The sequence below is a fragment of the Antrostomus carolinensis genome, unplaced genomic scaffold, assembly GCF_000700745.2.
Source record: "Antrostomus carolinensis isolate BGI_N321 unplaced genomic scaffold, ASM70074v2 scaffold4200, whole genome shotgun sequence".
Lineage (NCBI taxonomy): Eukaryota > Metazoa > Chordata > Aves > Caprimulgiformes > Caprimulgidae > Antrostomus > Antrostomus carolinensis.
The window spans coordinates 283-27,256 of NW_010289027.1; the positions used below are offsets into that span (position 1 = coordinate 283).

Consider the following 26,974-nt stretch of genomic DNA (forward strand, 5'->3'; position numbering starts at 1 on the left):
GATAATTTTGACAAGGACTGGAGAGGGTTCTGCCACCTCTCTGGTTAGCGCTGCCAATCCCACTCTAGTAAAAACAATGTTCACACAGTGTTTTAAATGCTGGAATAAGCATCTTGAGCTGGTCCCTCACAAATAAGTCACGATATTGGAAAGACTTTTGAAAGAAGGCTTCTATACGATCTTTACTCTCTTAACGAACTTAAGACAGAGAAGGAGGGTTTAGAATGGTGTTTGCTTTGGTGGTTGTACAGTTGCCAGCTGAAGTCAGTACTTACCTGTGTCATAAACCAAGACAGTGCCTTTAGCCTTACTTTTCTTTCCCCCCGATTCCCCAGTGGGCGGTGAACAAATAAGTTCAATAGGACGAGGCCTCTGTGTGCTGCTGGGCATTTCTTTGGAAGATACGCAAAGAGAGCTGGAGCACATGTAAGTCACTTTATTTCCTTTTGCCCTGTACTTTTTTATTTGTGCATTTCTGACACTGAATCAGTGCCACCTGTGCAGTAGCCAAAAAAAAATAGGGTAATTCTGTTGGGAAACTCAGGTTTGCCTGTTAGTTCCTCTTCAGATTTTACCTTGAACACGAGTTTCTTAGTTACTGAGTTTTCTTTTTATGTTCCATTGAGAAAAGTCTGTTGCCATTCCCTGTCTATGTGGTTTTTTATCAAAAAGAGGCTCAAAAAGGAAGAAGCAATGTGTTGGGTTTTTCTGATCTCCCTTTTTTAAATGTCTGTCCTTTTTACTGTATGAAATTGCCCCGAAGGACTCCATCCTTCAAGGATGGCATGTATCAGAAACCCCAAGCTCTCATTTTAGCTTGCACATGAGAAGTTTTGGTCTTCTGAAATGCTGGGTAGTCTCGTCAGGTATTTTCTGTGACAGTGAATCAGTTTGGCAGCCTGGAGGGCTGGCTCTGGCCATCTCTTCCATGACCACGAAATATTGTGATTCATCTGGCATGAGAGAGAGTTCTCCAGGGGCTGCTTCTGTCTCCTTCAGACTGCTCACTGTTCTAGGGCTGGCCTCAGTTCTTATGAAGACAAAGAAGAAACAGGTAATAGTGCTAACCGATGTCAAGAAGAGGAAAGGCTTGAGCAGTGAAGAGAGGAGAATGTGAACGAGGGTGAAAACAACCTTTAATAGATGCACAAGAGAGAGTAGAGGTGGGGATGTGAACTCAGGGCCACCAAAGATCTTGCAGAAACATGAAACTTGTAGAGAATTGCAGCAAAGCTGAAGATGACCTCCCTGGAAGTGTTCACGGCCAGGCTGGATGAGGCTTTGAGCAACCTGGTCTAGTGGAAGATGTCCCTGCTGATGGCAGGGGGGTTGGAACTGGATGATCTTTAAGGTCCCTTCCAACCCAAACCATTCTATGATTCTATGTTTTTATTATGATGTGCTCCTTTGGCTTGTTACACACTGGTTGTCTCTGAAGTGTGTAACATTCGCTCTGTTGTTGTTTCTCATTCCTGCCTTGGTGAATGTGAAAGATGCTTCTGGATATTGCAGGCAGGTGATAGCAGCTGTGCTCTCAACGATAGGTTGTTTGGATGACTGACACAGGAATCCAGCATCTGAAAAAGAGGAATGAAAGAAATCAGCTTAACCAGGCTTTTCAAGTCCTAATAAAGGAAACTTTAGTAATCCTGTAAATGAAGCAACAAACATCTTTATTGTTAAAACACAGCAGTGGCAATGAGTTAAGCCTCTGTGCTGGGGCCTTCCACAGCTTTTAACCATCCACTTCATTCAGGAGTCAGTTCTGTTTGGCTTTGACATGCACAAATTGGCAAGGATGTTTTTTGTGACTGTACCTCAGGAGACCCAACTACATGACCTTTAAAGGTCCCTTCCAACCCAAACTATTCTATAATTCTATTCTATGCCTTATCAAAGCCTCAGCTTTATTTTATACTGTCTTACCTTACTGTGTAGCGTAAAATGTCTGGCTGATGACTGCAGCTGAAATGCTTTGCACTTGATGTGCTTCCTTGTTCATAGATGCTGCAGGTTTGTAGAAGCTAAAAGAAGAAACCAAAGACAGGAGAGTGGCATGTGTGTAGTCTTGTTACCAATCCAAGTCCAGCCAGAGGCTGGGTTGCAAGTCTGCCTGCTGCTTGTCAGGATCCATTTGTGAAAGTCCCCTTGTCCTCTCCGAGTATTCAAACCAGTCAGTTTTGCCCTCTGGCTCCAAAAATCAGCCCTGATGCAAATACAAACAAGTCCCAGTCACCACTTCTCTGCCACCTGCAGTTCTGCACTGTTCCCTGCCTTCTTCCTCTCATCCTGAGGAACAAGCGTTGCCCTCATCTGGCTTGTGGGGCTGGGTTTGGGAAGAGTGCTTGGAGGTGACAAAACTGGAGGAATATATGTGAATCATGTTTGGAAACAACCATAGATCAGGATGATCTCATTTCATACTGAGTGTGATTTCCCAGTGCGGTGGGAGGATTAAAATTCCCAAAGCTGTTCACGTGTTAAATAATGTTGTGACACATGAAATCAGATAGTAAAGAGTAAGCTTTCTTACTTCCTGTGCCATCTTGGTCTCACCCTGTAACTTGCAGTTATTCTTTCCTGCTCTCATGCTCTGTAAAATGATGACGTTAAATAATGGTCTGACAATGTTGTGTTTGTTGGTTATGGCTCTGCCTAATGTAAGGAGATTCCCAGGGCTTAGGAGGGAAGGGACAAAGGAATATCTTGTTATGTGGAGACAGAATGAATATGCATCTGCCTTCCCTTTTATCTCATTCTGTGTGGTAGGCATTGACTTGTACCTGTTGATCCTGCATGGGACAATTTAGGAATTATCTTTTTCTCCTCCTAGGGTTCGAAAGATCTTGAACTTGCGAGTCTTTGAAGATGAAAGTGGGAAGCACTGGTCCAAAAGCGTGATGGATAAACAGTATGAGGTGTTGTGTGTGAGTCAATTTACTCTCCAGTGCATCCTGAAAGGAAACAAGCCCGACTACCACATGGCAATGCCCACAGAGCAGGCAGAATGCTTTTATAACAACTTCCTAGAGCAGCTAAGAAAAGCCTACAAACCAGAGCTTATTAAAGGTAAGGGCAAAAGGTTTGTAAGGTCCTTGATGTGACCAGTGGACCTTGTTTGTATCTGCTCTTCCCTGATCGTTCTTTATTCTGTGATTTTCTGTCTGTCACAAAGGAGCTGTCTTTGCTTGTCAGTAGATGAGGGGGTGTTGTGGTATTTTCACTCACAGCCCAGCAGGGTTAGAGACTTGGTTAGAGGAAGACTCCAGTCTTCCTCTAGCCAAGCCATTTCCTGCCATTCCTCTGGAACAGTTTGACACGTAGATGTTCTTGTATTGTTATTGGTTGTACAACGTGAGTACTGACTCTGACAACGTCACCCAGGGAGGCTGCAGCCATGAGAACGAGATCTGGGGTCAGGCTCCCTCAAAGGCTGCGTATTTTGTGCTGTGTAGCGAGATTAACCCAGGAGGAACATTCTTTCTGAGGCATATGTGGTTAGTTGGGCTCGAAGGCGTCATCAGTGTGTGACTGACAGCATAGCTCCATCTGTCACTTCAGCTTTGCATTCTGTTAAATGGTAATGGTGACAGTGAGAGGTGTCATGTGCTATTGAGAACAGTGTTTGTTCTCAACTCTGTGCCATGTATGCAACAGTTTTCCCTTTACCACAAAATGCCTGGCTTCCCTTTGCATTTGTGCTCTGTCTGCTCTTAATCTTTTCTGTTTGCTCTTCTGTTTGCTTTCTGGCCATTTTCATATTTAGACTTGAATTTTTGATACACTTGTCCAGAAGATAAGTGTCTAGAAAAAAACTTTTTAAAATGGAGGCTTTTAATAGATAATGTTCAGCCTTACTTTCCTTATGAGCCAAAAAAAGAAGAAGGCAGAAAACTGGTAGCTGGGGAAAGATGTAGAGGCTAATCTCCATATTGACTGTAGACAAAGGTGGTTATCCCAGTGCTTTGTGAAATACACACACAAAACATCCATCCTGAGTCAACTTTCTGGTAACTTGATGTGTTCTTCCAATCAGCGTTTGCTGGTGACAAGGAATGCATTTCTGAGACCCCTTCCCTGCATCCCGGTAACTTGATGTGTTCTTCCAATCAGCGTTTGCTGGTGACAAGGAATGCATTTCTGAGACCCCTTCCCTGCATCCCTTTCAGTCTGTAACACAGAAAACTTCTGTTCTAATGAATTCAGAGTATGCATTTCTGAGACCCCTTCCCTGCATCCCTTTCAGTCTGTAACACAGAAAACTTCTGTTCTAATGAATTCAGAGTATGCACTTTTTGAATCTTTATCTTTCTTGAGTTATGACTAAGTTAGGACCCATTCCTGTGCCTCTCTGGTGGTCTGGCCACCACAGTACTTTTATCAACATTCCTCTCATAACAAGTTCTACACTGAAACTAAAACACAGCTCTTCTAACTACTAAAAGGAAAAATAACTCTATCCTAGCAAAAACCAGGACGGCCTCTGAAACTGTTAACAGAGCTTCCTGGCAAGGCAATGAGAGTAAGATTTGCTCTCCTAAGATTTGATTGAGTTGGACCCTTATGTCCTGGGGTGGACTAAAAGCAAGTATGGGCCTTCCAATACCTGAAGGGGGCCTATAAGAAAGCTGGGGAGGGACTTTTTATAAGGGCACTTAATGACAGAACAAGGGGAAATGGCCTTAAACTGGAAGAGGGCAGGTTTAGATGAGATATTAGGAAGAAATTCTTCACTGTGAGGGTGGTCAGACACTGGAACAGGTTGCCCAGAGGAGCTGTGGATGTCCCCTCCCTGGAAGTGTTCAAGGCCAGGTTGGATGAGGCTTTGAGCAACCTGGTCTAGTGGAAGGTGTCCCTGCTGATGGCAGGGGGGTTGGAACTGGATGATCTTTAAGGCCCCTTCCAACCCAAACCATTCTATGATTCTATGATTCTATGACTTTCTTCTTTAACTTAAATGAGGTGTGGAAAAATTAATGTATCTCTGTGTATCTACATCTTTATCCTTGGGCTTTGGAAAATGCTGTGTTTCTGAAATACTTTCAGTCAGTTTATATTTTGACAGCAGCTTTTTGAACTTCTCTTTTTAGTGAATAACAGTGACACACCTGAAATGAATAGCCACTGTTGTTAAGTGCCCATATTTTGGCCTTGTTTGCCATTGCTTCCTGCAAAAAGAGCTTTCACTTCTGCATTTCTTTTTTCATGCTGGAAACATTGATTTTTGAAACCCAGAAGTGACTGCCTGTGCTATTGTGTCAGGTAACACATGCATTTGAAACTGCTGGCAGCACTGGAACCACCTGTTAATTTATAATTTTGCTTTCCTTTTAGCCTGTGCCGGTCTATTTTGTGCTGCATTCAAGTCTGTTAAACAGTTATGATTGAAGTTTGTGTTATTGACAATTGCTTTTCCAGTGTTTTTTTTGTTTGTTTGCTTGTTTTATCTGTTTTTGTGTGTGCAGTTGCTGAAGCTTGGTGCTTTCATGGGTAGCAGGCTCAGTCCTGTGGTTGCATCAGCAGAATTTACCATTTCCCTGAGCTGAGGTGGATTAGAGCACAGAGCCTTTACACGCTGGCAGGCTGTATGTGAGTGGAGTTAGAACTTTTTGAAATTGCAATACTTGGGATGTGATTTGGTGTGATGAGCAAACAGTGAATTCAGCCCTGAAAAAGTCCTAAGGAAATCGGAACCTGACTCACTGCAGGGCTGTCCTACCTGCTCCCGTGTTAAAAAGGGTGGTGGGAGGACCCTGGGAAGGAGCACTGATGAATGAGCTGCTGGGCTATGAAAATAGGCTTGGTGTTATCAGTGTGAGGCTCTGCTCTACGGTCTGTCTTCACAATCCATACTGATGTATTTCCCCTACACATACACTAATGCACACACACAGTTGCAGTTACTGGGAGATTAGAGCTTGAGTCTCTGGGTTGCTGTAGGTGCCCTTCCCTTTGACCTTACAAATTGCTTAATGCATTTTAGAAGAATAATTTAATCATTTAAAGTGGAATTTGTGTAGCTGAGTTAAAGACAGATCAATAAATGTCTTGCCATAATTCCTAAGAGCCTTGTGTTTTCTAATCCCTACATTTTTTCAATAGACTAATTTTCTCTGTTTGAAGTTGAGCTGCTGCTGTAGGTGCTGGGCAGGCAGCTCCTCCATCTGGTATCTGGTCTGTCTGGAGCTTGCCAGCTAGGAGCTCAGGGTGGTAAGTGTTCTCCAAAGAGAAGCGCAAACCATTCTTTCACCCAGAGCAGGGGGACATTTGACAAACAAAATCTTGGAGAAGGCTCAGAGCCGTGGCTCCTAGCTTAACACAGATGTCTGAGACTGCAGATGGACACCCATGTCTAGGAAAGAATTGCATCAGTGATGATGGCTGAGAAAGCCGGTCAGAGAAACTCTCCAAGACTCGTTCTGGAGTTTTAGAAAGCAGGAATTCTGCATTGCAGCGCTGGACACACACGGAGATCACTCCCCCAAGGTGTGTGTGTGCCTTTGTTTCAGCACACCTTATATTGACCTAATACATGTGTATTTATTGAGTTTCCGAGAAATTATCTATATATTCAAAGCATTTCCTTTAACTGCTTAGCGTAGTAAATGTCCTTCATGCTTGCACAACAAAATGGGTCAGTGGTCTCTGATAGTCCACTCCTCTTTGGTTCTGCACAGTGGTGTCTCTTTTACAGCTTGGGCCAGTGTTCCTTTAAGAGTGTTTGAGAACAGCTTCACAACTAAGCAATTAACAGGGAAGTGGGAAACAGCTGGGTGATAAGCATCCACTTCAGGGTCCTTAGCAATCCAAGAGGAGGGATGTAATGCAACAGCTCATGGGAAACCACTAAGTGATTTATAAATCTTTGACTCCTAAGGGTTTAACTCTTTCATCAGAAGTCCTTGCTTGTCTTGCTTCAGTGCCTTCTTTGTTGTGAATTTCATTCTTAAACACCTCGAGGAGCAAAGCTGGTGAATGCAGGTCCAGGTACTCTGTTGTGCAAGCTAATATCCAAAAACCAGGCCTACCAAGGCTTCTCCTTGTGTGTCACGGCCTGCACGCTCTGTCTTGAATGTGGGTTTAGTCTTCTGAGGTGGTAAGGATTAGCATGGCAGCGTAGGAAATATTTCACTCCCTTAATAGCAATATCTGAGTAAATATGAAAGGACTGTTCCACAAGGAGGAGTTTAATTCATATTAAGGTTTGGTGCAAGTTGAAAGCAAAATTATTCTCTCTGATTAATTCCCTTCATGAGTGTTGTCACTTTGGAATAAGTGCTCTTATCTGGAGCAAGAATACCCACATGAGATTAATTAGGAATAACTTTCCAAGTAGACAAGCTTGGAAGGAACTTCTGCATAAAACTGGTGTGAGGTTTCTAGGTCATGAGGCTTGAGATGCATCAAAAAATATTGTGAAAGTAAATTGTATCTCATTTTCAAGTCTTTGCTTCTCAGATGTGGCTTGTCTGTCTCACCTCAGATAAAGATCATGTTTGCCTCTAGGGAAGGCATGCATGCCAGATCCTAAGGGAAAAGGAATTCGAAGAGATGAGTATCCAGCAGAATAAACTTGTCACTTCAATTATACTTGTAGGAGCCTATTTTATTGCAGAGGATGTTGTAAGGAGGCGACTTGATCAGTCAAGAAGTCTTAAAGTGGGGAAAGGTTCTTACTACATTGAAGAGCATCGTGGTATAAAAAGAAGGAAAAGACACAGTATTTAAGAGTAAGTTGCTCGTGTCTCCCATGGACAGTACAGGGTCATGTGATCAATTTACCCAAAGTTGCTGAGGTAACAAGCAGCATCCAAGGAGGGCGGGTTCTTTCTCTCCTTTCTTTCTGACTGGAAAATTAAAATCAATCCAGACAGACTCTTGGGACAGACTCTTCTTCACTGTGAGGGTGGTCAGACACTGGAACAGGTTGCCCAAGGAAGTTGTGGATGCCCCCTCCCTGGAAGTGTTCAAGGCCAGGTTGGATGAGGCTTTGAGCAACCTGGTCTAGTGGAAGGTGTCCCTGCTGATGGCAGGGGGGTTGGAACTGGATGATCTTTAAGGTCCCTTCCAATCCAAACCATTCTATGATTCTATGACACAGAGATGGAAGAGATGATGTCTTCAGTTTCTTTGCAGTCCTGTGCAGGAGAGGGATTTGTCTGCATCAGAGTTTGAGAGGTTGCATTCAAAGGCAGAACAATCAACTCCTTTGCAGCCTGTCTGCCTGAGCGCCGCAGAGGTGATGTGTTCCACCGCTGTTCTCTTGGGTGAGTGCAAAATGCAGCGGTACCACAGATGTCAGTCTGTTTTAGGGGAGTCAGGCTTGTCTCTCAACTTACCTCTTCAGGAAACCAGAACACACACATGAAAAATGCCTCCTCGGAAAGGTGATCTGAAGTGCCATATACTGACACTGTGGCAGGCACTGGGACAAGGGAATCAATCATAGAATAGCTTGATTGGAAAAGGCTGTTACGATCATCTAGTCCAACCATAAAGGGAGGGAGGGAGGAAGGAAGGCAGGAGCATGTTTTTGAGGCTGGCAGCCAACTTCTGCTGAAGAAGCATCTCTTCCTAAAGAGGGATTAGGCACTGATTTAAGAAGAAATTGTGAAGCTGGGTTTTAGCTTTCCCTTGTTCTTTCAGGCAAGGTCAGACCCTGAAGCTGCAGAGAAAAAAGATGTTATAGTGAGGCCACTTCTCGAAAAGAGCTATGGGGACCAATGGACCGCTAGAACCCTTTGGTTTTGTTGTATAAGAGAGCTGCCAGCACAAAAATCCAGAGGTGTCCCATGAGGAAAGCACATACTGTCCAGGGACCATGGTCCCTGAAACTACAGGACACTTCAGTTTGTGATAAGGGAGGGTGGCAGCTGATTCTGACAACATCACCTTTGCAGTATGTTTGAAAACTTGAAGATGAGGGTGTGTGGTGTTCCACAAGACATTGTGGATTAAGACCAATAAAGGGATTTTGGAATGTGTGAAGAAATTCTCCCTTAGTTGGCTTTTTAAATCCTTTGAGAGAATGAAGTTGTTGAGACTGAAACCCCCCATTGCCTTTCATATTGTGGTGGTTGGAAGGTGCTGAGACCCTTCCTGTCTTTGAGAGGAAGGTCTGGAAGAGAGAGGCTATAGAGGGGGGCAGCATTAACAGACATTTCTGTTTTAAGTTCTGTTTCCATTAGCTCTACATCCTAAACTTTCTGAGCTGTGATTCACCTTGACCTGGGGTGATCTTGGGTTAAAAGACTGGAAGTTTAGGTATGAGGAGAACGGGAAGGAGCCATTGTAGAAAGGTGTCCCTTGACAGTAGTTCTAGTGCCAAAACAGGATAGAAAGTGCTTGTGCTAGGGGAGTGCTCTGAGTGTTCTGGTAATTTGCCACTTTATCAGCCTTTGAAAAAGGGGCCTGTGAAGTTTACTTTTTTTTAGGTCCATACATGTATGGGAAGTGCAAAAGTCAGTCCTTTTCTGTGAGTAAGATACAGCAGAGGGATGATACGATATGTAGAGAGCTATTTGCAAAGTTGTGCTCCAATAATAAAGTTTAAGATGGTATTTTTTTCTTATGGTTTTGTTAAAGACAGATGCATTAGTTTTGACTGGTTTCTGTGATCAGCGTTTATCCATATACGCTGTAAAGATAACAACAACCCTTTCTAGGAGCAGCAGCTCAAGCGGGGCCTGCTTGGTCTTCCTCAAGAAGCAATGTAGTCACTTTCTAAGCATGTCAGTAGATCCTTCCCTCATTGTCTGCATGAAGGTGTAGAGTCTTGTTTTTTCGTGCTTGTGAGGTGCAGAAACCGTCTGTTTCTGTGCAGGAACCAATTTTGTGAGATTCCTGTGCTGTAGTTGATATTTGTTCTCTAAGAGACTCTTACACATTATGGTAGCTAGACAGCTATGGTGCAGATACAGCTAATCAAAAGCAGCAAGCATTCTTCAAGCTTTTGCTTTTCAACTGAGAGTCATTTATAGGCATCTCTGAAAACGTGTGTCTACATGATTCACCCATGAAACTGCAAGCTACAGGTTTAGGGAAAAAGTACCTGGGTTTTCTCTGCTGGTTCTCATCTGTCACGGGTGGCAAAGGGTTTCAGAACTGTGCTGGAAAATTATAATCACAATTTTTTTGATTGTGCTGACATCTTTTCTCAGTGGGACCCTTTACATGTTTTAGGCTCCTGCAAATTTATAAAATGAGAACAGGTCTCTGATTTTTTTTTTTCTTGTTTTGTAATACTTTTGCCTTGTGATCTCATTTAGGTTCCTGCTCCAGCAGGGGGATTGGACTAGGTGATCTTTTGAGGTCCCTTCCAATCCCTGACATTCTGTGATTCTGTGTGTAAATTTTCTGTTTTTTTCTGTAATTATTTAGTAACTCTCTTCTTTTTTTCTTCTGCACTGTTAGCTAGAGCACAGTGATCCTTTCCTAAAATACGGACATCTTAATGGGATCTTTATTTGCTCAATTACCCACTCAAGTCAGCCGCACCTTTTTGAAGCAGAAGCTGTTGATGTGCCAGTAACTTCTGATGTGCTGTTCTTTGATGCCACTGCAGCCTCAGCTGTCCCCTCCCTCCAGAGGGTACCGACCCTACAGAGGAGCTGCCAGAAGGGAAGATGTTTTCATTCGTGCTGTAGTAGTTCTTAGGTTGTGTGATGCAAAACTGGTCTGCACACGCACAAAGGAGTACAGAGACAGCCAGGGGAACCCAAATTCTGGCCTCAGAGGATCGCAAACCCCATCCGGGCCTGTCCTAGGGATGTCCTGGGGGACCCTCAGTCCTATGGTCCAGCTGTGATGCCCATCCTGGGGAGTCCATGGCAGTGGCTCTCTGGGGCGCCTTTTGGACTGAGGGCGGTCACTGCCTAGACATACAGGAGATGTGGGATGGGATGTTTAGGTGAGGAAGCAAAGCCAGGGAAACGGGTGGATCTAGGTGATTTCAGGAGGAACAGACATGGGAAAATAAAGGGATATGGGTATAAAAAAGGTCAGCCACATGTAAGCAATGACTGGTCAGTACGCTTGTGGCCATGCCCTGCACCTGACCAGCACCCTCTGCCTCGTCTTCTTACTGAAGTCCATTTATAACTATTTTCCTGGATGAGGGACCCACTGTTTTGTGTGCCTGTGTGTGAATGGGGGTCTGAGTGCAGCAACTGGGGTGGGACCATGGGTCTGAAGCCCGTGTCTGTGAGTGAGGCTGAGTGAGCAAATACACAGCAGGATGAGCTGGCGAGGAGCTGCGCTGCCCAGAGCTGACTCTGTGTGTGTCTCTGAGAGTGAGAGCACAGGAGGAACTGGCTCCTGGAGGGACTGAAGGAGTCCTGGCCATCCGCTGGAGACCAGGGCTCACTACAGACGAGACCTGTGTGTGCGTGTGGCTAAGACTGGGGGAGCCAGCAAACTGCCAGAGGGCTGGGGGGAGGTGTGTGTGTGTGTGCACGTGTGTGCAAGGGGGTCTGCACCAGCAGCTGGAGTGGGGCTACAGGCTTCAGGGACTTGTATCTCCAGGTGCCCATGCATCTAGGGAGGCCAAGACCCACCTGGACACTTTCCTGTGCAACCTGCTGTAGGGAACCTGTTTTGTCAGGTGGGTTGGACTAGATGATCTCCTGAGGTCCCTTCCAACCCCCACCATTCTGTGATTCTGTGACTCTGAAGATACCTTTTCTTTTCCTTTTAAGCAAATACCAGGCTTCTATCTGACTTACAGAACATGACAGGGAGAAGCTGAAAACTCTTCCAGAGCTCTTTGTCCCCAGTAGTGCATTTGTGAAGAATCAGGACAGTTAGGTATGACCTCCTTTCCGTCAGGAATGTCACGTGTTTGCCATTGAAAGCTGCTGTGTAGCTGTACAAAGTCTCATGCAAATGTTCCCTCCACTGCAGTTTGAGCCTACGGCTTTCAGCATGTTCTTGCTGACTGTCCAGGGTGGTACTAGAAGCGTTTCTGGTTGTGTTGCTGAGCAGGCTCCAGGCCTGCCTTCCCAGTAAGTGTTCCAGTCTTTGGATAACTGCTGTCTGATTGCTGCTGTACACTTTTTTCTCTCCCACACTTTTATATTGATAGGTAGTGTCTGTTCTTGTTGCTGTCCCTACAGAAAGGTCTAGAAAGGCTACTTGGGTGTGTGGAAGAGGAGAAGAGAGTATGTGGGAGTGAGCAGTCAAGTAGGCTCAGCCAGGGGTGGGATGAATTTGAGGAGCAGAAAGCTGGACTAGAAAAAATGGAGCAAGGAAGTTTGCATGGATTAAAATGAGATGTGAGGAGAAGACAGCATGCAAAGGGAGACTATACAGGGTAAAAATGTCATGGGTCTGTTGTGATGGAAATGCTTACCAAAAATGTGGGCTGTGCCTCAACTGGTGTGCTAATAAATGCCATTGATGACAAAGGACATAGGGATTTCTGATTTCAGAAGTGTATTCCTGTGAAGCAGGCAGGGTTGAGGGAGTGGACACTGTCTTTTTTTTTCCTCCCTTTTTGCCAAACTCTGTCAAAGAACGGCCTAGGTTGCAAACAGAAATGTAGAAATGGCTGTTGCAGACTGGGACTGAGCTGCACACCGGTGTCCCCTGCTCTAGAGTATTCAATATCAAATGCTTCAGAGTAATCTTAGGTCTTTTTATCTTTTGCTTATATGTAAGATTTCTTCAAAACATCAACTGGGTAGCTGGACTGGATCCCTAGGCTTAGCTGCTACATCCTTTAAAATTTCATCTCCTGCCTGTGAGAACTATCCTGCCTATCCTGAACTGTGAGCACCTCGATTATCTGTAGATGTGGTTTGTTTTGTGGACATTTCTGTACTTCTTTGCATATTTGTCATCTCTGAATGTCAGACCACATAGCTGGGTGGACATAGACTGTTTTCTTCGTAGTAGCTTGCTGCAGTTTGTTAGTTGACTGTCCTTTTATGTATTTTGGTTTTGTTTTTTTTTTTTAGTAGCACATTTGGTAAAGATTTTGGTATGTGTTATCCTTCCAAGATCCTTCAGCACTTCTTGTCCCTTTCCTTTTCAGATGGCAAGTTTGGTGCCTACATGCAGGTACACATCCAGAACGATGGTCCTGTAACAATAGAACTGGAGTCCCCAGCTGCCACTGTTGACCCTAAACAGGTAAGTGAGCCAGAAGGTCTGTCTGGAAAGGGTGGATGTATAAACTGTGCCTCCTCTACAGATTTGTAGCATTCCTGTTATGAAGCAGTATACCTTTCTTTAGGCGTGATGACCTTGTGCTTCCTGTGCAGCCTCTGAAAAGTTAAATAATTGCCTTGTTTTCTTCAGTTCCCTGGCCAGTTGGGAGCTACCTGCTGCCCTGGTAAAGGGCATGTGTGTGTCAGGCAAAACAGCTTTTTACAGTTTATTCTTCCTCATCATTAAAGCTGCTTTTTAATCATAACTCACTAAATATGTTTTTAATGTGTCTGGACCTCCCTCTTTTTTTTTTATTGAAGTTTCTTGACATTTAGGAGCTTTTGCATGTGGGTGGCTGGATGGGACTGGAGAGCTGCCTCTTTGTCAGAGATGAGAGCAGCAAATTTAAGTCCTGAATTTAAGTCTGGAGTGGAGAGGAGACATAGCTCTGCTGAGGAACAGCATAATGCTGAAAAACAAATGCAGCAATGAGGTTGTCTCGTCCTCTAAACACAACAGTGACCAACTTTTCCAGGCTGAAAGAGAAGGAGGAGGGATTGTTATTACCAGGTGTGCTTCAGCAAGGCCACACCAACCCTATTTGTATAACACTTCACTTAACCTTGTTAAAATCGTTATTGCAGTTTATAAGAATGGTGTGAGGGAAGAACCAGGAAAGTACAAACTTGTTAATCTAACCTCAGTACCTGGAAAAATTAGGGAGAAGATCATACTGGATGCTACTGAAAGGCATTTAAAGGACAGTGCAATCATCAGGCAGTCAACACGGGTTCACGAAGGAAAAGTCCTGTCTGATTGATTTAGTAGCCTTCTACTATAAGGTCACTCACCTAGGGATGGAGGGAAGGTGGTGGATATAGCTTTTCTGTAGCTATTGATCCTGTCCCATCACAGCATCCTTCTGTACAAGTAGTCCAACTGGAGGATGAACAAGTTCATGGTGTGCTGGGTGAAGAACTGGCTGAAGGGCAGAGCTCAAAGGTTTGTAGTGAATGGGGCTGCATCTGGCTGGTGAGAGGTCAGCAGCAGTATTCCTCAGGGCTCAATTCTAGTGCCAGTTCTGTTCAATATACTTATCAGGGATTTGGATGCAGGAGTTGAATGCACCATTAGTAAGTTTGCTGATGATACTAAACTGGGAGGTGTTGTTGATTCTCTTCAGGGATAAGAGGCTTTGCATAAGAATAAAGATAAGATCCCTCTTATCCTCTCCAGGGATAAGAGGGATCTGGATAGATTGGATCATCGGGCAGTCATCAGTGGCATGAAATTTAACAAGAACAAGTGCCAGAGTCTGCTGGACACAAGTATAGATTGCAACCTCATTGCTCTCTGCATCTTCCTGAGGAGGGGAAGTGGAGAAGGAAGTGCTGATCTCTTCTCCCTGGTATTCAGTAATAGGACACGTGGGAATGGTTCAAGGAGAGGTTTAGACTGGACATTAGGAAGCATTTATTTACTGAGAGCGTGGTCAGACACTGGAACAGGCTTCCTAGAGAGGTGGTCGATGCCCCCAGCCTGTCAGTGTTTAAGAGGCATTTGGACAATGCCTTTAACGTGCTTTAACTCTTGGTCAGACCTGAATTGGTCAGGCAGTTGGGCTAGATGATCGTTGTAGGTCCTTTCCAACTGGAACTATTCTATTCTATTCTATTCTATTCTTCGAGCTCCAGTTTGCCCTGTGTACAGTGATCATACCAAATTATCTGAGCAGTTGACCAGCAAGATAAAGTAACTTTGCTGGTCGGGTCTTCGAGCTGCAGTTTGTCCTGTGTACAGTGATCATACCAAATTATCTGAGCAGTTGACCAGCAAGATAAAGTAACTTTGCTGGTCGGGTCTGTCCCTGAGTCACCATCTGACCATCACCCTTCTGGATTAAAATCAGACACTTGGGTTGTTTAGCCAGCCTTGTATGTTTATATCTGCTCTTTTAAAGTCTCTTTATAGGTCCTGTGATAACTGCAATGCAACTGGTGGCTGTAATTGGTGGGAATTATGTATCTCCCAGAATTCTATATCATACTAGAGGCATTTGGAGTCTACTGGGAAGAGACCATGGGAAAGCCTAAAGAAGCATCTCTCGTTGCCTTAAATAGCTTCAGTATCTTGGTTTGGTGTCAGTTTTGTTTTACCTCCAAATTCTGTTCTGTACCCTTTTGTGATGTTTTAGCCCCTGGAATAACTACATCTGGTCCTGGTCTTTCTTTCTGTACCCTCACAGCTTTAGCCCAAAGAGTTCTCAGCCCAAACCATGCATAATTAGCAACAGCAGCTCTGTCTTTGGAGTGAGAAATTACTGTAGATGTAAGCACTCGCATCCCTACTTGGAGGAATTGAGCTGCTGCCTGATTTCCCTGGGGAACAGAGTCTGCAGAAAGCTAGATGGCAGTGAAAAGAAGTGCTTTGATGTCCCCTTTGAACTGTTCATCAACCCCTAAGGGAGTCATGGTCTGCTGTTTTCAGGTGCCATGTGTACGGTATAGACTTGTTAAGGCTGTGGTTTAGTTATGGTACTTGTGGCAGTAATTGACCCTCTGATTTTGCCTCTCCAGCTCTTTGTGAAATAGGAAAAGGGGTGTTCCCTTCATGCCACTGAGCAATATTTACTGCACAAATTCTCCATGCTGTTCATGGCTCTGTCTCAGGTGCAGGTGGCTCTATCCTTTGTCTAGCAGCATTTTTTGTAGCTTTCATTTGAGGGCATTAGTGGCAGGATGGATGGCAGCGTCATGTCCTGCTGCCTGTGACTGTGAGATGGAGCCCCATGGTGTCTTGGTCTTAAGGGCAAAGCTGGTGACCAGTCTTTTTTGATCAAGTAGTCTAGTGGGAATCAGTGGTGTAAGGGTAGGTGGGTCACTGAAGGGAGGGATCCCCCAACTGCACGGTGCAGTTTCTGACTGAAGTGGAGAGCACCGAGAGAGCTTTTACCCCAGCTGTCCTGTGTGTGGGTGTAACATAACCCAGGAGGAATCTCACTTGTATTGAGCCTGCTGTTGACCAGCACTCCCAGATCCCTTTCTGCAGGGCTGCTCTCCAGTCACTCCTCTCCCAATCAGGGCATGCCAGATTTTGCAAGTGTCCATCTCCTTCTTGGGGAACATTGGCTTGTTGAGGGTTTTGCCCTCACAGTTGCCTGCTTTTCCCATCTGACAACACTTTCCTGATGGCTGTAACATGGACTGAGGACTGGGAAGGATGCTGGCTTTCAAAATTTGTCTAGCATGTATCCCTGTTTAATGTGAATGATTCTGCTTCAGTCTTGCCTGCTGATTGCCTTCCTTTCCTCCTTAAAACTCGTTCTTCATCAGCAGAGAGGAGGCTTCTTGTGCAGGATGTGCTTAGAGCACTGTCATTTATCCTGAAGTAAGGTTACACCAAGTATCTTCTTACTGAGTCTGTGCCTGGACACTATGAAAAGGAGGACAGACAGAGTTCTTCTATGGGCTGAGTGGGTTCTGGACAGTCCTTATATGAGAATAAGAGTAATGTAAATTTGCTCACCTTCCTTCTGCAATGTGTGGTCCACGCATATTTGATGAGCCACCCTCAGTTCCAGCTCGTTGCAAGTCCTCATTGGGGGATTCTTGTTTGTCACAGAAATGGACGAGCTCTTACAGCGACACAGCCACGTGCGCTTTGGGGGCACAAAGGATTTAATCTATGCTATTTCAAAGAACCCCATTTCCTTGGAAACTGGCAGCTCTCTTAACTGTTCCTGGGTATCTTTTCAAGCTCATATTGAGACCTTAACCCACACTGTTGGAGGCACTGCTGTTTCTGACACTCTTCAGCATCCTTTCCTGATATTATTTCACATGTGTGCCGTCATCTCTCACCCATCATCCAATATGTGGGATGAGGAGAAACCAATTTACATTTTTCATTCTCTTCTCTCTTCCCTGCCCATTGCATTTTCTTTTTACTGTCATACAGTCTGTTGATTTGCTTGTAGCAGGGGAACTAAGGCTTAGAGATGGTGTGGTTTTTTTCTTTTTGCTTTCTGCTTTAGCAAGAAGAGATGAATAAACCATCCTGCAGTGTTTAATGCTGTGTCAACAGAAAGAGATTAGACAAATGATTGCTCATGAATAACTCGTTTATGTCACTGGATGTGACAGTGTAATACTTTTTTTTGAGTGATTGTCTGTAGTTGTAAGTGGCAATTTGATCTTTTTAATTCCTTAGCAATGTAATTAGTAAAAATACATTTGAACTAATTAATTTATTTTTACAAATGTATTTTTATATTCCTTGTGCTAGAGAGATATAAATAAATCACTTACAGAATTAATAAAAATGAATTAAAAATTGAATTAAATTAAATTCAATTAAAAATTGAATATTCCTCCTCATACCAGAAAAATATATGTATGTGCATATATATATATATAAAAAATGTGTGTGTGTATATATATATATAAAAGACAATATCCCAGCTTTTTGTGAAACTCTAGTAAGCAGGGGAAGCTACTACAGTTCAATTTGTTGTGAGCTGTTCAGTTCTATTGTCGTCTGGTTTAATAGTATGAAAGTATGAGGTGAATCAGAAGATTCTTACACCAGCAATAGTTAGTGATTGCTGGGCATTTTCTGAAGATTTGTTATTATTTTGGAATTTGGGACATGTGAGTGGAATAATAGAAAAGGAATAAATAGAGCTGTTAAAGCACTTTTTTGGTAAGTCTGGTGTACAATAAATTTTGCTTGAAAGGCAATATAAAGCCATGAATTAGAAACTGGATAAGAAATGTGAAAACAAAAAGGCATAAAATGGGAGAAGGTCAATATACAGATGCAGTGATTCTGTTCTGAGTTCAGCAGCAGTGACTACATTTTTTACATAGTCTTTGAGAGTGAGGTTGGATCAAGTATTTATCTCCATTCTTGCCTATAATGCAGAAAACAAAAGGATTTCTCCTAATGTTCTAGTACAAATCCCAGTCATTGTAGTTTCTAGCCTTAACTGGTGAAGCAATTTTGGATAATGTCCTTTGAACTTACCTGCGTCCATTTGGATAATTACAGAGGTCAGCGCTAAGAATGTCGCAAATTTCTGTGCTGTCTTGATGAAGTTTGTTGTGCTCATTGCTGAGATTAGGTTAGCTGGGCCCAGAATGCTTTGTAGGGAAGGGTAAGGGAGATGTAATTTGTATTTTTTCATAGGAATTTGTAGGTAGTCGAAGTAGCCAGACAGAAATGGAGCGGGAAGAGGCTTTAGAGAGTGCCTGGGGAAGTGACATGGCGACAACTCAAAAAAAGCCCCTTGAACTTTGAAATTGTTATGGATAATTATGGAATTCAGATTGGAAATACTCTGTGCATTTTTATTTCTTCTGCGAGGGGAAGCTGCGTAGCAGTTGTGGTGTTTAATGCATGTATTCTATTTAGATGCTGAACTGAGCTCTGTGAGCCCGTTTGTTCTGTTACTGTCCAGAATGAAATAAGCTACGTTGTATTTTAAACCATATTTTGCAACTGGACACTGTAGTGGGAGGGATGAGAAGCACGAAAGCATTGGAGCAGATCTTGGTTACTGAACCTGCCTGTATCAGTACTGTAAAGCAGGATGCACACGCTTTGTCAATATGAGGAGTAAATAATCATGTCATGACCCTTGGAAATGTCAGTGTTTTGAATGAGAGAGGAACTTCTCAAGACTGACTTTTAAGTCACTTACATTTTTAAATGGCAGGAGGACCTTGATTATAAAAAATTCATTAAAAGAATTCCACATAAATATTCTATTATTTATGTGTGGTGATGAAGAAAATACTAAAAGGACTTGGAGCCTTCTTCTGTGAAAGCAAGCTTCTATATTAGCAAGACTCCTCTTGTCTCCTCACACGGTTAGCATTTATCCATTTTTGTTCTCAAAACAATCAAGCTGAGCAGGACAGAAACCAGGATACTTCTTGGCACACCCACACTGTGACTGTTCTCAGTCACGTGTCAGTACACACACTCCGTCAGGCGGTTTTCCAGCCTGACCTTCTCATACATTCATCAACTCTTGTCCTGTGAAGCTTGTTTGGGAAAATGTTGTAAATTCTAATATTAACTTTGATCAGTCTTGAATTATCTCCCCCTTTTTTGTTTTGGAACAATGGATTCATGACAAGGGTGGCGAGAACTCTGACTTCAGTTCTTCTGAGACTCCGCACCATCCCCCAGAGGAGTTGGAGAACTATAAGTATAAAAATGACACACACACATCCAATGCCAACAAATATCCAGATACATAAATTTAGCCCAGTGAACCAATGTTTTGCATTTAGCTGTTTCACACTATCAGAAATATCATCCATTACACTTTTGTGAGCTAATTTTTGCAAGGTAGATAATTGACCCTGCAAAGCTAATGTTAGATCCTGAATCACAGCATTTACATTAGTTGAAAAAGCTCCTTGAATATGCAGTTTAATTTGATCTCAGCTATATACATTATCATTCCATGTTAATGGAGTAACGCATAAATTCTTATCCCTATATTCCCAATCGCATTGGAGTTTCATTGCCTTTTGCCTGTCCCCAAGCCAAATTACAGCAGCCTCTGAAGCATCTACATGAGCTCATATTTGTTGGGCAGTGCTTGCTTGCATAGCTAAATCTTGTGTTATGTTACTTAACCCTTCAGCTACCTCATGTGTAGTACGTACTGATTCGGCTCAAGCTGTTGTTGTGATTGCTGCAGTGGCCAGTAGAATAATTGCCAATATTATAAATGCTATAAGCCAGCCTATAAAGTGTCTTTTTCACTGTCATGGTTGTTGAAATACTTTGGCTAATTGACTCAATCCTGAATCACTTTCCCAATATTGTGTCATATTCACAGGGAGCCATATTTCAGCTCTACGCCTCATTGGTAAAATCGCTGATATGTTTAACTGAGCAATATCGCTACGTGTGATACAGCTGAAATAATATGGGGCTTCTAAAGCAATTGCAAAGCTGTGATTAACTCTGGTTACATTTAACGAAGAGGTAGCAGCAAATACATATGGATGAGAGGTACATACCATTACTGAATCGTTATGAAAATCAGTCAGATTTAGGCTATGTTGTGTATTACTATGTTTTGCATATACTCCATGAGCTGCATGTCTTATGTTAAAAGGCAAAGCTAAGCACCAAAGTTTCATGAAGAAAGGGCTAAAACTACCATTATATTCAATTTATAACACGGGACTGGAAAGACCTCCTTCAGACCATTTCTGGATTTCATTTTTTTTTTTTCAGAGAAGTTCAGAGACTTTGACGAGTTTGTAATTAAATGTCCACAGGGGCCTCAATCCCAAAATTTTACATCCCCGGATTGTCGTGAAGCAGGTTCAGGCAATCTGCAAGGGATCCAATTAAGATTAACTACATCCCTTGTAGTCCCTCTTGGTATTTTACATAAAGGTCCAGGTGGTGGCACCCAAGCTCCTCCTACTCACTTTGAATTGTTATTTGAAATAGGAACATCTGGGTCCCACCATGTGACTGGTTTGAACAAAGGAGGATCCAATACATGTGCCCGATATATATGTTGGGCTTGGCCAAGACAACAACTGAATGAAAAGATAAGGATAATCCTTACTGAACTATCGCTGGCAATTATGGCTAAGTGTGCCAAAAAGGTGTTTGTTGGAGTGGGAGGTGCACCCATGGTTGCCATCATAGTACTTGCGGTTTGTTGCAGTTGTTTTAGCTTTCCCCACGTAATAGGTTCCTCTGGGGTGATTCTCTTTCTTTTCCGTGCTCGTTTGCTGTCAGTCAGATTCAACTTCTCCATCTGAGGCATTGGATTCTGCATTGTGTCCTTCCAGCTCATGATAAGGTTTGACGTGTCTTGCTGGAAGCCACTGAGGTCCTGAGGGCAGAAGAACACATTCATACCCTCTCCCCCAAGTGATTAGTTCAACAGGACCAATCCACTGTGGACCCAATAAAGGGTCTTTATACAAAACCTTTGGTCGTGTCAAAAAATATTCAGGAACAGAAAAATGCCGCTTTACAGCCGTCACTACCTGGCCCAAAATCAGAGTTGTGTTTAAAAAATTCAAAGTGTAAATAGCATTACCCAGTTGTTCTGGAGGAGGCATATTCCCCCCCTTTTTTAATGAGCATTTGTTTCAACATTGAATGCCAACATTCAATAATAGCTATCCCCCATTCTGAGGGATGCCAGTGATATGTTCAATACCCCAGGTTTGTCAAAAATCACACGAATTGCGTGATACAGACCCTGGGCCGTTATCCATCTTAATGGCCTTAGGTTTGCCAAGAACAGCAAAACAACGGGTCCAGTGGTGTTGAATGTCCCGTCCCTTTTCACCTCTATATGCAGAAGCACATAATGCCCCTGAAAAGGTATCAACAGAGACGTGGACAAAAGGCAGCCGACCAAAGGGTGCATAGTGCGTGACATCTGAGTGCCAGATTGCACTTCATACAAGCCCCTAGGATTAATTCCTTCCTGTTTCGGCAAGGGGGTCAGCTGCTGGCAGTCAGGGCAGGCCTGAACAAGACCTTTAGCTTGAGCCAGTGGAATTTTAAACTGTTTACTCAATTCAGCTGCATTCTGGTGGAAAAAGGAGTGCGAGACTCGTGCATAATCTAGTGTCAGAACAGTTGCCATAAGTGAATCTGCTACAGCGTTAGGTCGAGAGAGGTTCTCCTCCCCCTCTACTCTGCCCTGGTGAGGCCGCATCTGGAATATTGTGTCCAGTTCTGGGCCCCACAGTTCAAGAAGGACAGGGAACTGCTGGAGAGAGTCCAGCACAGAGCCACCAAGATGATTAAGGGAGTGGAGCATCTCCCTTCTGAGGAAAGGCTGAGGGAGCTGGGTCTCTTTAGCTTGGAGAAGAGGAGGCTGAGGGGAGACCTCATTAATGTTTATAAATATGTAAAGGGCGAATGTCATGAGCACGGAGCCAGGCTCTTCTCAGTGATGCCCAGTGGTCGGACAAGGGGCAGTGGGTGTGAGCTGGAACACAGGAGGTTCCACTTAAACTTGAGAAGAAAGTTCTTTACAGTGAGAGTGCCAGAGCACTGGGACAGGCTGCCCAGGGAGGTTGTGGAGGCTCCTTCTCTGGAGACATTCAAGACCCGCCTGGACGCCTTCCTGTGTGATCTTGTTTAGGTTCCTGCTCTTGGACTAGATGATCTTTTGAGGTCCCTTCCAATCCCTGACATTCTGTGATTCTGTGATTCAACTAATGGTCCTGGCAGACTAGTGTGAGAACGCATATGGACAATAAAAACAGGGAATTGCCTGCATTCTAGGCTTGTTTTAAGATTAAAAAACATCATTAAAAGTTCCGTTTGATTTATTTCTTTTAAAAAGGAAAAAGGGATGCAGCCAACAGCATTGACTACATTTTCAATATCACTAACAATGTTTAAGGGTTCTTCAGAAAAAATTCCAAGGGCATATAATGCTGCCCCTAGTTCTGCAAGTTGAGTTGATTCAGAAAGGCTTATTATAGACTTCTTCCATTCATTATTGTGCTTTGCCAGACACTCCGGAGCCATCAACAAATACTGTGTGAGCGTCGGAAAGAGGCTTTGGTGAAATTACTTGTCTCTGTCTGATTGCTAAATTGTGCATGTTCTGCAATAAACAACAAGGGGGTAAAGTGAAATGAATTTCCCCAATAAAATCAGCCAGTGCAATTTGCAGCAACATGGAATTTTGAAAAAGAAACAGATATTCCTGAGCTTGAAAAGGCAAATAGATAATAGTGGGATCATAACCAGTTAATGTCTGAGCACGATGTCGCCCTTTCAGAATTAAACAGATAATAAGCTCTAAAAGGGTAGTTATTGTTTTCTGTAACATATTTGGTAAAAACAACCACTCTAAGTAAATGGCATGTTTATTATCATCAGGTATCTGTCCAATCAAACCTATTGGTTGAAACTGAGTGAGAAGAATAAAAACACATACAAGTAGCTTGACTCTGATTCTATCTGCCTGTAATGTAGAAATTTTTTTCAGCTACCAAATTTAGATCTTGTTTGGTTTCAGGTGTCAGCTGTCTTTTGGGTAACAAATCACTGTCACCTTTAAGAGTAGAAAACAGATGGCTTAATTTGTGATTAGCTATTCCTAACATAGGTCTCACCCAATTAATAGTTCCTAATAGTTTTTGCAGATCATTTAAGGTTTCAATCTTGTTTGTAATTTGTAAAGTTTGTGGCTTAATATATCATTCAGATAATATCCATCCTAAATATTTCCATCGTGGCATAGTCTGCACTTTTTCTTCTGCTAACTGTAATCCGTGGGACTTGAGCATAACAAGCATTTGCTGTAAGGATTTTTGTAGATATTCTTCATTCTCAGCACATGGCAAAATATCATCCATGTAATGATATATGATGCTGGATGGAAAATTCTGTCTCGTTGAAACTGTTTGACATACGGTGGGGCTGTTTGTTATTCCCTGAGGCAAAGCTGTCCATTGGTACCTCTGCAAAGGTTCAGAGTTACTTATTGCTGGTACAGAAAAAGCAAGGTGTTTGCAGTCATCAGGATGTAATGGAACAGTAAAAACCCAGTCTTTAAGATCTTAAAGCAGCATTGTCAGATTTGGGAGGCCAGGTTGAAGGGCACCCATAGGTTGCATAGCTACATTAATAGCTCTAAGATTGTGCAACAACCACTGCTTTCCTGATTTTTTAGGGATGACGAATACTGGAGTATTCTATGGACTATTTGATGGTACTATTCGACCAGCATCTAATTGTTCTTTTACCAACCGTTGTGCTTGAATAAGTTTATCCCCTTTTAGGGGCCACTGATCAACCCAAATGGGCTTTTCTGTTAACCATGTCATTTTGAGCAGGGGTTTTAGATCAGTGACCCTTAGGATAAATTTTTCCCCGTAGTTGTAATTGACACATTCTATTGCTGCAGTAGATCCCGTCCCCACAAATTAATGGGCGTTTGAATTACACACGGTTGAAACCAAGCTTTAGAATTTTCAGGGCCTTCCACTACTAACGTCCTGGCATTTTTCATAGGTGTTTGCATTCCCCCTGTGCCAGTGATTGTGCTCATAGCGACCTGAAGTGGCCACTGAGGAGGCCATTCGGTTTGAGATATTATTGAAACATCAGCCCTGGTATCTTAACAGCCCTGCAAATTTTCGATCTCGTGTTTTTGTTGTTAGAGTTGGCCGTTTGGCAGTAATCTCTTGAGCCCACGGTATCTGAGCAATCCCTGTGCTACCAAATCCTCCCTGTCCTCTAATATGAGCTGATGACTGTGGAACCCAACAAGGAAGTAAGAGGATCAGTGCTATTTTTTGATTTGTTATGATTCGACACAGTGCCTGAAGTACTGTTAACATAATTTGAATTTCCCCGGTATAGTCTGAGTCAGTTACTCCTGGAAATATAAAAAGTCCTTGTTTTGTCATACTTGAATGTCCAATAATTAACCCCACATAACCTTTTGGCAGTGGTCCCCAAACATTAGTACCGACCACTGTCACTTTATGTGGCTCCTTCATAGTTATTTCTGAGGCAGTTGCCCAATCCAATCCGGCACTGCCTGCTGTGGCGGCTGCCAGATCAGAGACATAGAATTTGTCGCAGCTGATGTTGGAAACGGTTGTACAGGTGTTTGACATTGCTGTACAGGTGGGTTCCGTACTCTGTTGATCTGTGGTGTATTCCAAACCCTGTTGGTTTGAGGGACACCAGGTTGCACGCCTCTCTTCCTCTTTCCCAAAAGCAGTTGCCCAAATTTATCGTATTTAGATTTACATTGATTACTCCAGTGATAACCTTTCTGACATCAAGGGCACAACTGTGTGGGACCTTTATTCTTTTTAGGCTGCTGTCTTTTCTTTGGGCGATCTTTACTTATGTGTCCTTCTTGCCCATGGACTATTTGATGGTACTATTCGACCAGCACCTAATTGTTCTTTTACCAACCGTTGTGCTTGAATAAGTTTATCCCCTTTTAGGGGCCACTGATCAACCCAAATGGGCTTTTCTGTTAACTTTTCCTTCTTGCTCCTGGAAACCAATTGCAATGTTCTTTTACTAGTAAAAGCAGATGAGTCAAATGTTTTTCAGTTACTCAATATCCTGCAGCGTGCAAAACTTGCTGCAAAACCTTTAGATACAACTCATGTTCTTGTGAAGCAGACTGTCCCATAATTAATGCAATCCCGTAGTTCCTCCGTTCAATGTTTACAGCTGTTCCAAGTTACGGAGTGTGGCCACAGAATCAAAATTTAAAATTACTCACCTGTCGGATCATGTCTTTGCTCGCAGAATTAGAGTTCTCTTCCTGATAGTTCCTCACACGGGGCACCAGTTGCGGCGATGAAAAAGGGACAAAAAAAGGACTCAGAGCCTTCTTCTGTGAAAGCAAGTTTCCTTATTAGCAAGACTCCTCTTGTCTCCTCACACGGTTAGCATTTATCCATTTTTGTTCTCAAAACAATCAAGCTGAGCAGGACAGAAACCAGGATACTTCTTGGCACACCCACACTGTGACTGTTCTCAGTCACGTGTCAGTACACACACTCCGTCAGGCGGTTTTCCAGCCTGACCTTCTCATACATCCATCAACTCTTGTCCTGCGAAGCTTGTTTGGGAAAATGTTGTAAATTCTAACGTTATCTTTGATCAGTCTTAATTTATCTTCTGCTGAACATATGTTCAGCACAGTTCCCACATTTATGCCTTAAAAACTCATAACTGTGTAGCCAAAAGTGTTTTCTCTGCGGAATGTGGAGAAAACCCAAATCTCGTATTTTAACTTTTCTATCACTTTTCAGTTAAAACATTTTAATATAATGCAGCTGAAGGTGTTTTCAGTTCCCCAAGTGTTTAAGTTTCCCAAGTGTTGCTTCAGCTTGCATTTTCATTTTAGGGAGGGATGGAGGTTGTCTTGGAATTGTTTGATCAGTAGCACAGTCCTGATGCAGCTTGTGTCAAATATTTTATGATATTAAACTATGGTAAATGACTGTACAGCCAGGGCCTCTGTCTGCAGTGAATGGATTTTTCCTGTTGCCTTTGAATTTGGTTTTTGTCACCTAGTTTTTCTTCCTTCCCATGTTAACATATGTACTGTTATGAGGAATAAACTGCAGTCCTCTCCTTGACACCATCAGCTGTCATTTTTTCTAGATGCTGTGTTGCTAGCTTTAATGTTTCTCTTCTTCCAGTTACACAGTTTTTGAGCTTACTTTGAGGAAACAAATCCAAAACCTGCGAGTTCATTTTCTTATACTGAAAGTTTTGATGAAGAAAATGAACCAAAGGGAGCTCAACTGGTTATCTGTGTGATTAAGAGCGGCTGAGGAAAAGGAGTGGGGAAGCCAAGCAGATGATAAACTGCTTGGCTAGAGAATTTTTCCAAGACCTTGGGCAGCGAGTTGGACCAGGCTAACTGATGAAGGGCTGGAAGTACTTTTCTTGCCTCAGGCTTTGGGTCCATATAGTGTAACTCCATTGTGTGCTGCTCACATTTCTTCTAGGAATAAAACAAAGCCTATAATTCCGTGCATGAGCTGTTCATTGGCTAAAAGGATTGTGTTCTCTTCTCAAAGAGAAAAAAGCTCCTAATAACACTTTGGTCATAAGTCTAAGGTATAGATATGTGGAAAGGGAAAGGAAAAATATATCTGCCATCTCCTTAAGAGATTGTGAGCACTACTCTTCCTGTCATGACCTTTCCATTGATTTATTTTTGCAGGAAACCTTTGACAATAATTTTATATCAATGCTCTCATTTGCTTAGTGGCAGTAGTATTAAACTGCCACATTTGTAATGCCCTGTGGCAGCTGAAGG

General features: G+C 43.0%; 1 protein-coding gene across 1 annotated transcript in view; it reads left to right on the forward strand.

The window, feature by feature from the left end:
• Window positions 1-335: 335 nt before the first annotated feature.
• The window catches only part of DTD1 (D-aminoacyl-tRNA deacylase 1), a gene marked incomplete at its 5' end in the record, with an annotated part of 32,124 nt that continues 5,485 nt past the window's right edge, over window positions 336-26,974 (forward strand). Inside the window, 3 exons of the mRNA XM_010168626.1 lie at window positions 336-426; window positions 2,834-3,069; window positions 13,034-13,131. Of these exons, the coding sequence (XP_010166928.1) occupies window positions 336-426; window positions 2,834-3,069; window positions 13,034-13,131 (425 nt within the window). The remainder of the gene's footprint in view (window positions 427-2,833; window positions 3,070-13,033; window positions 13,132-26,974) is intronic.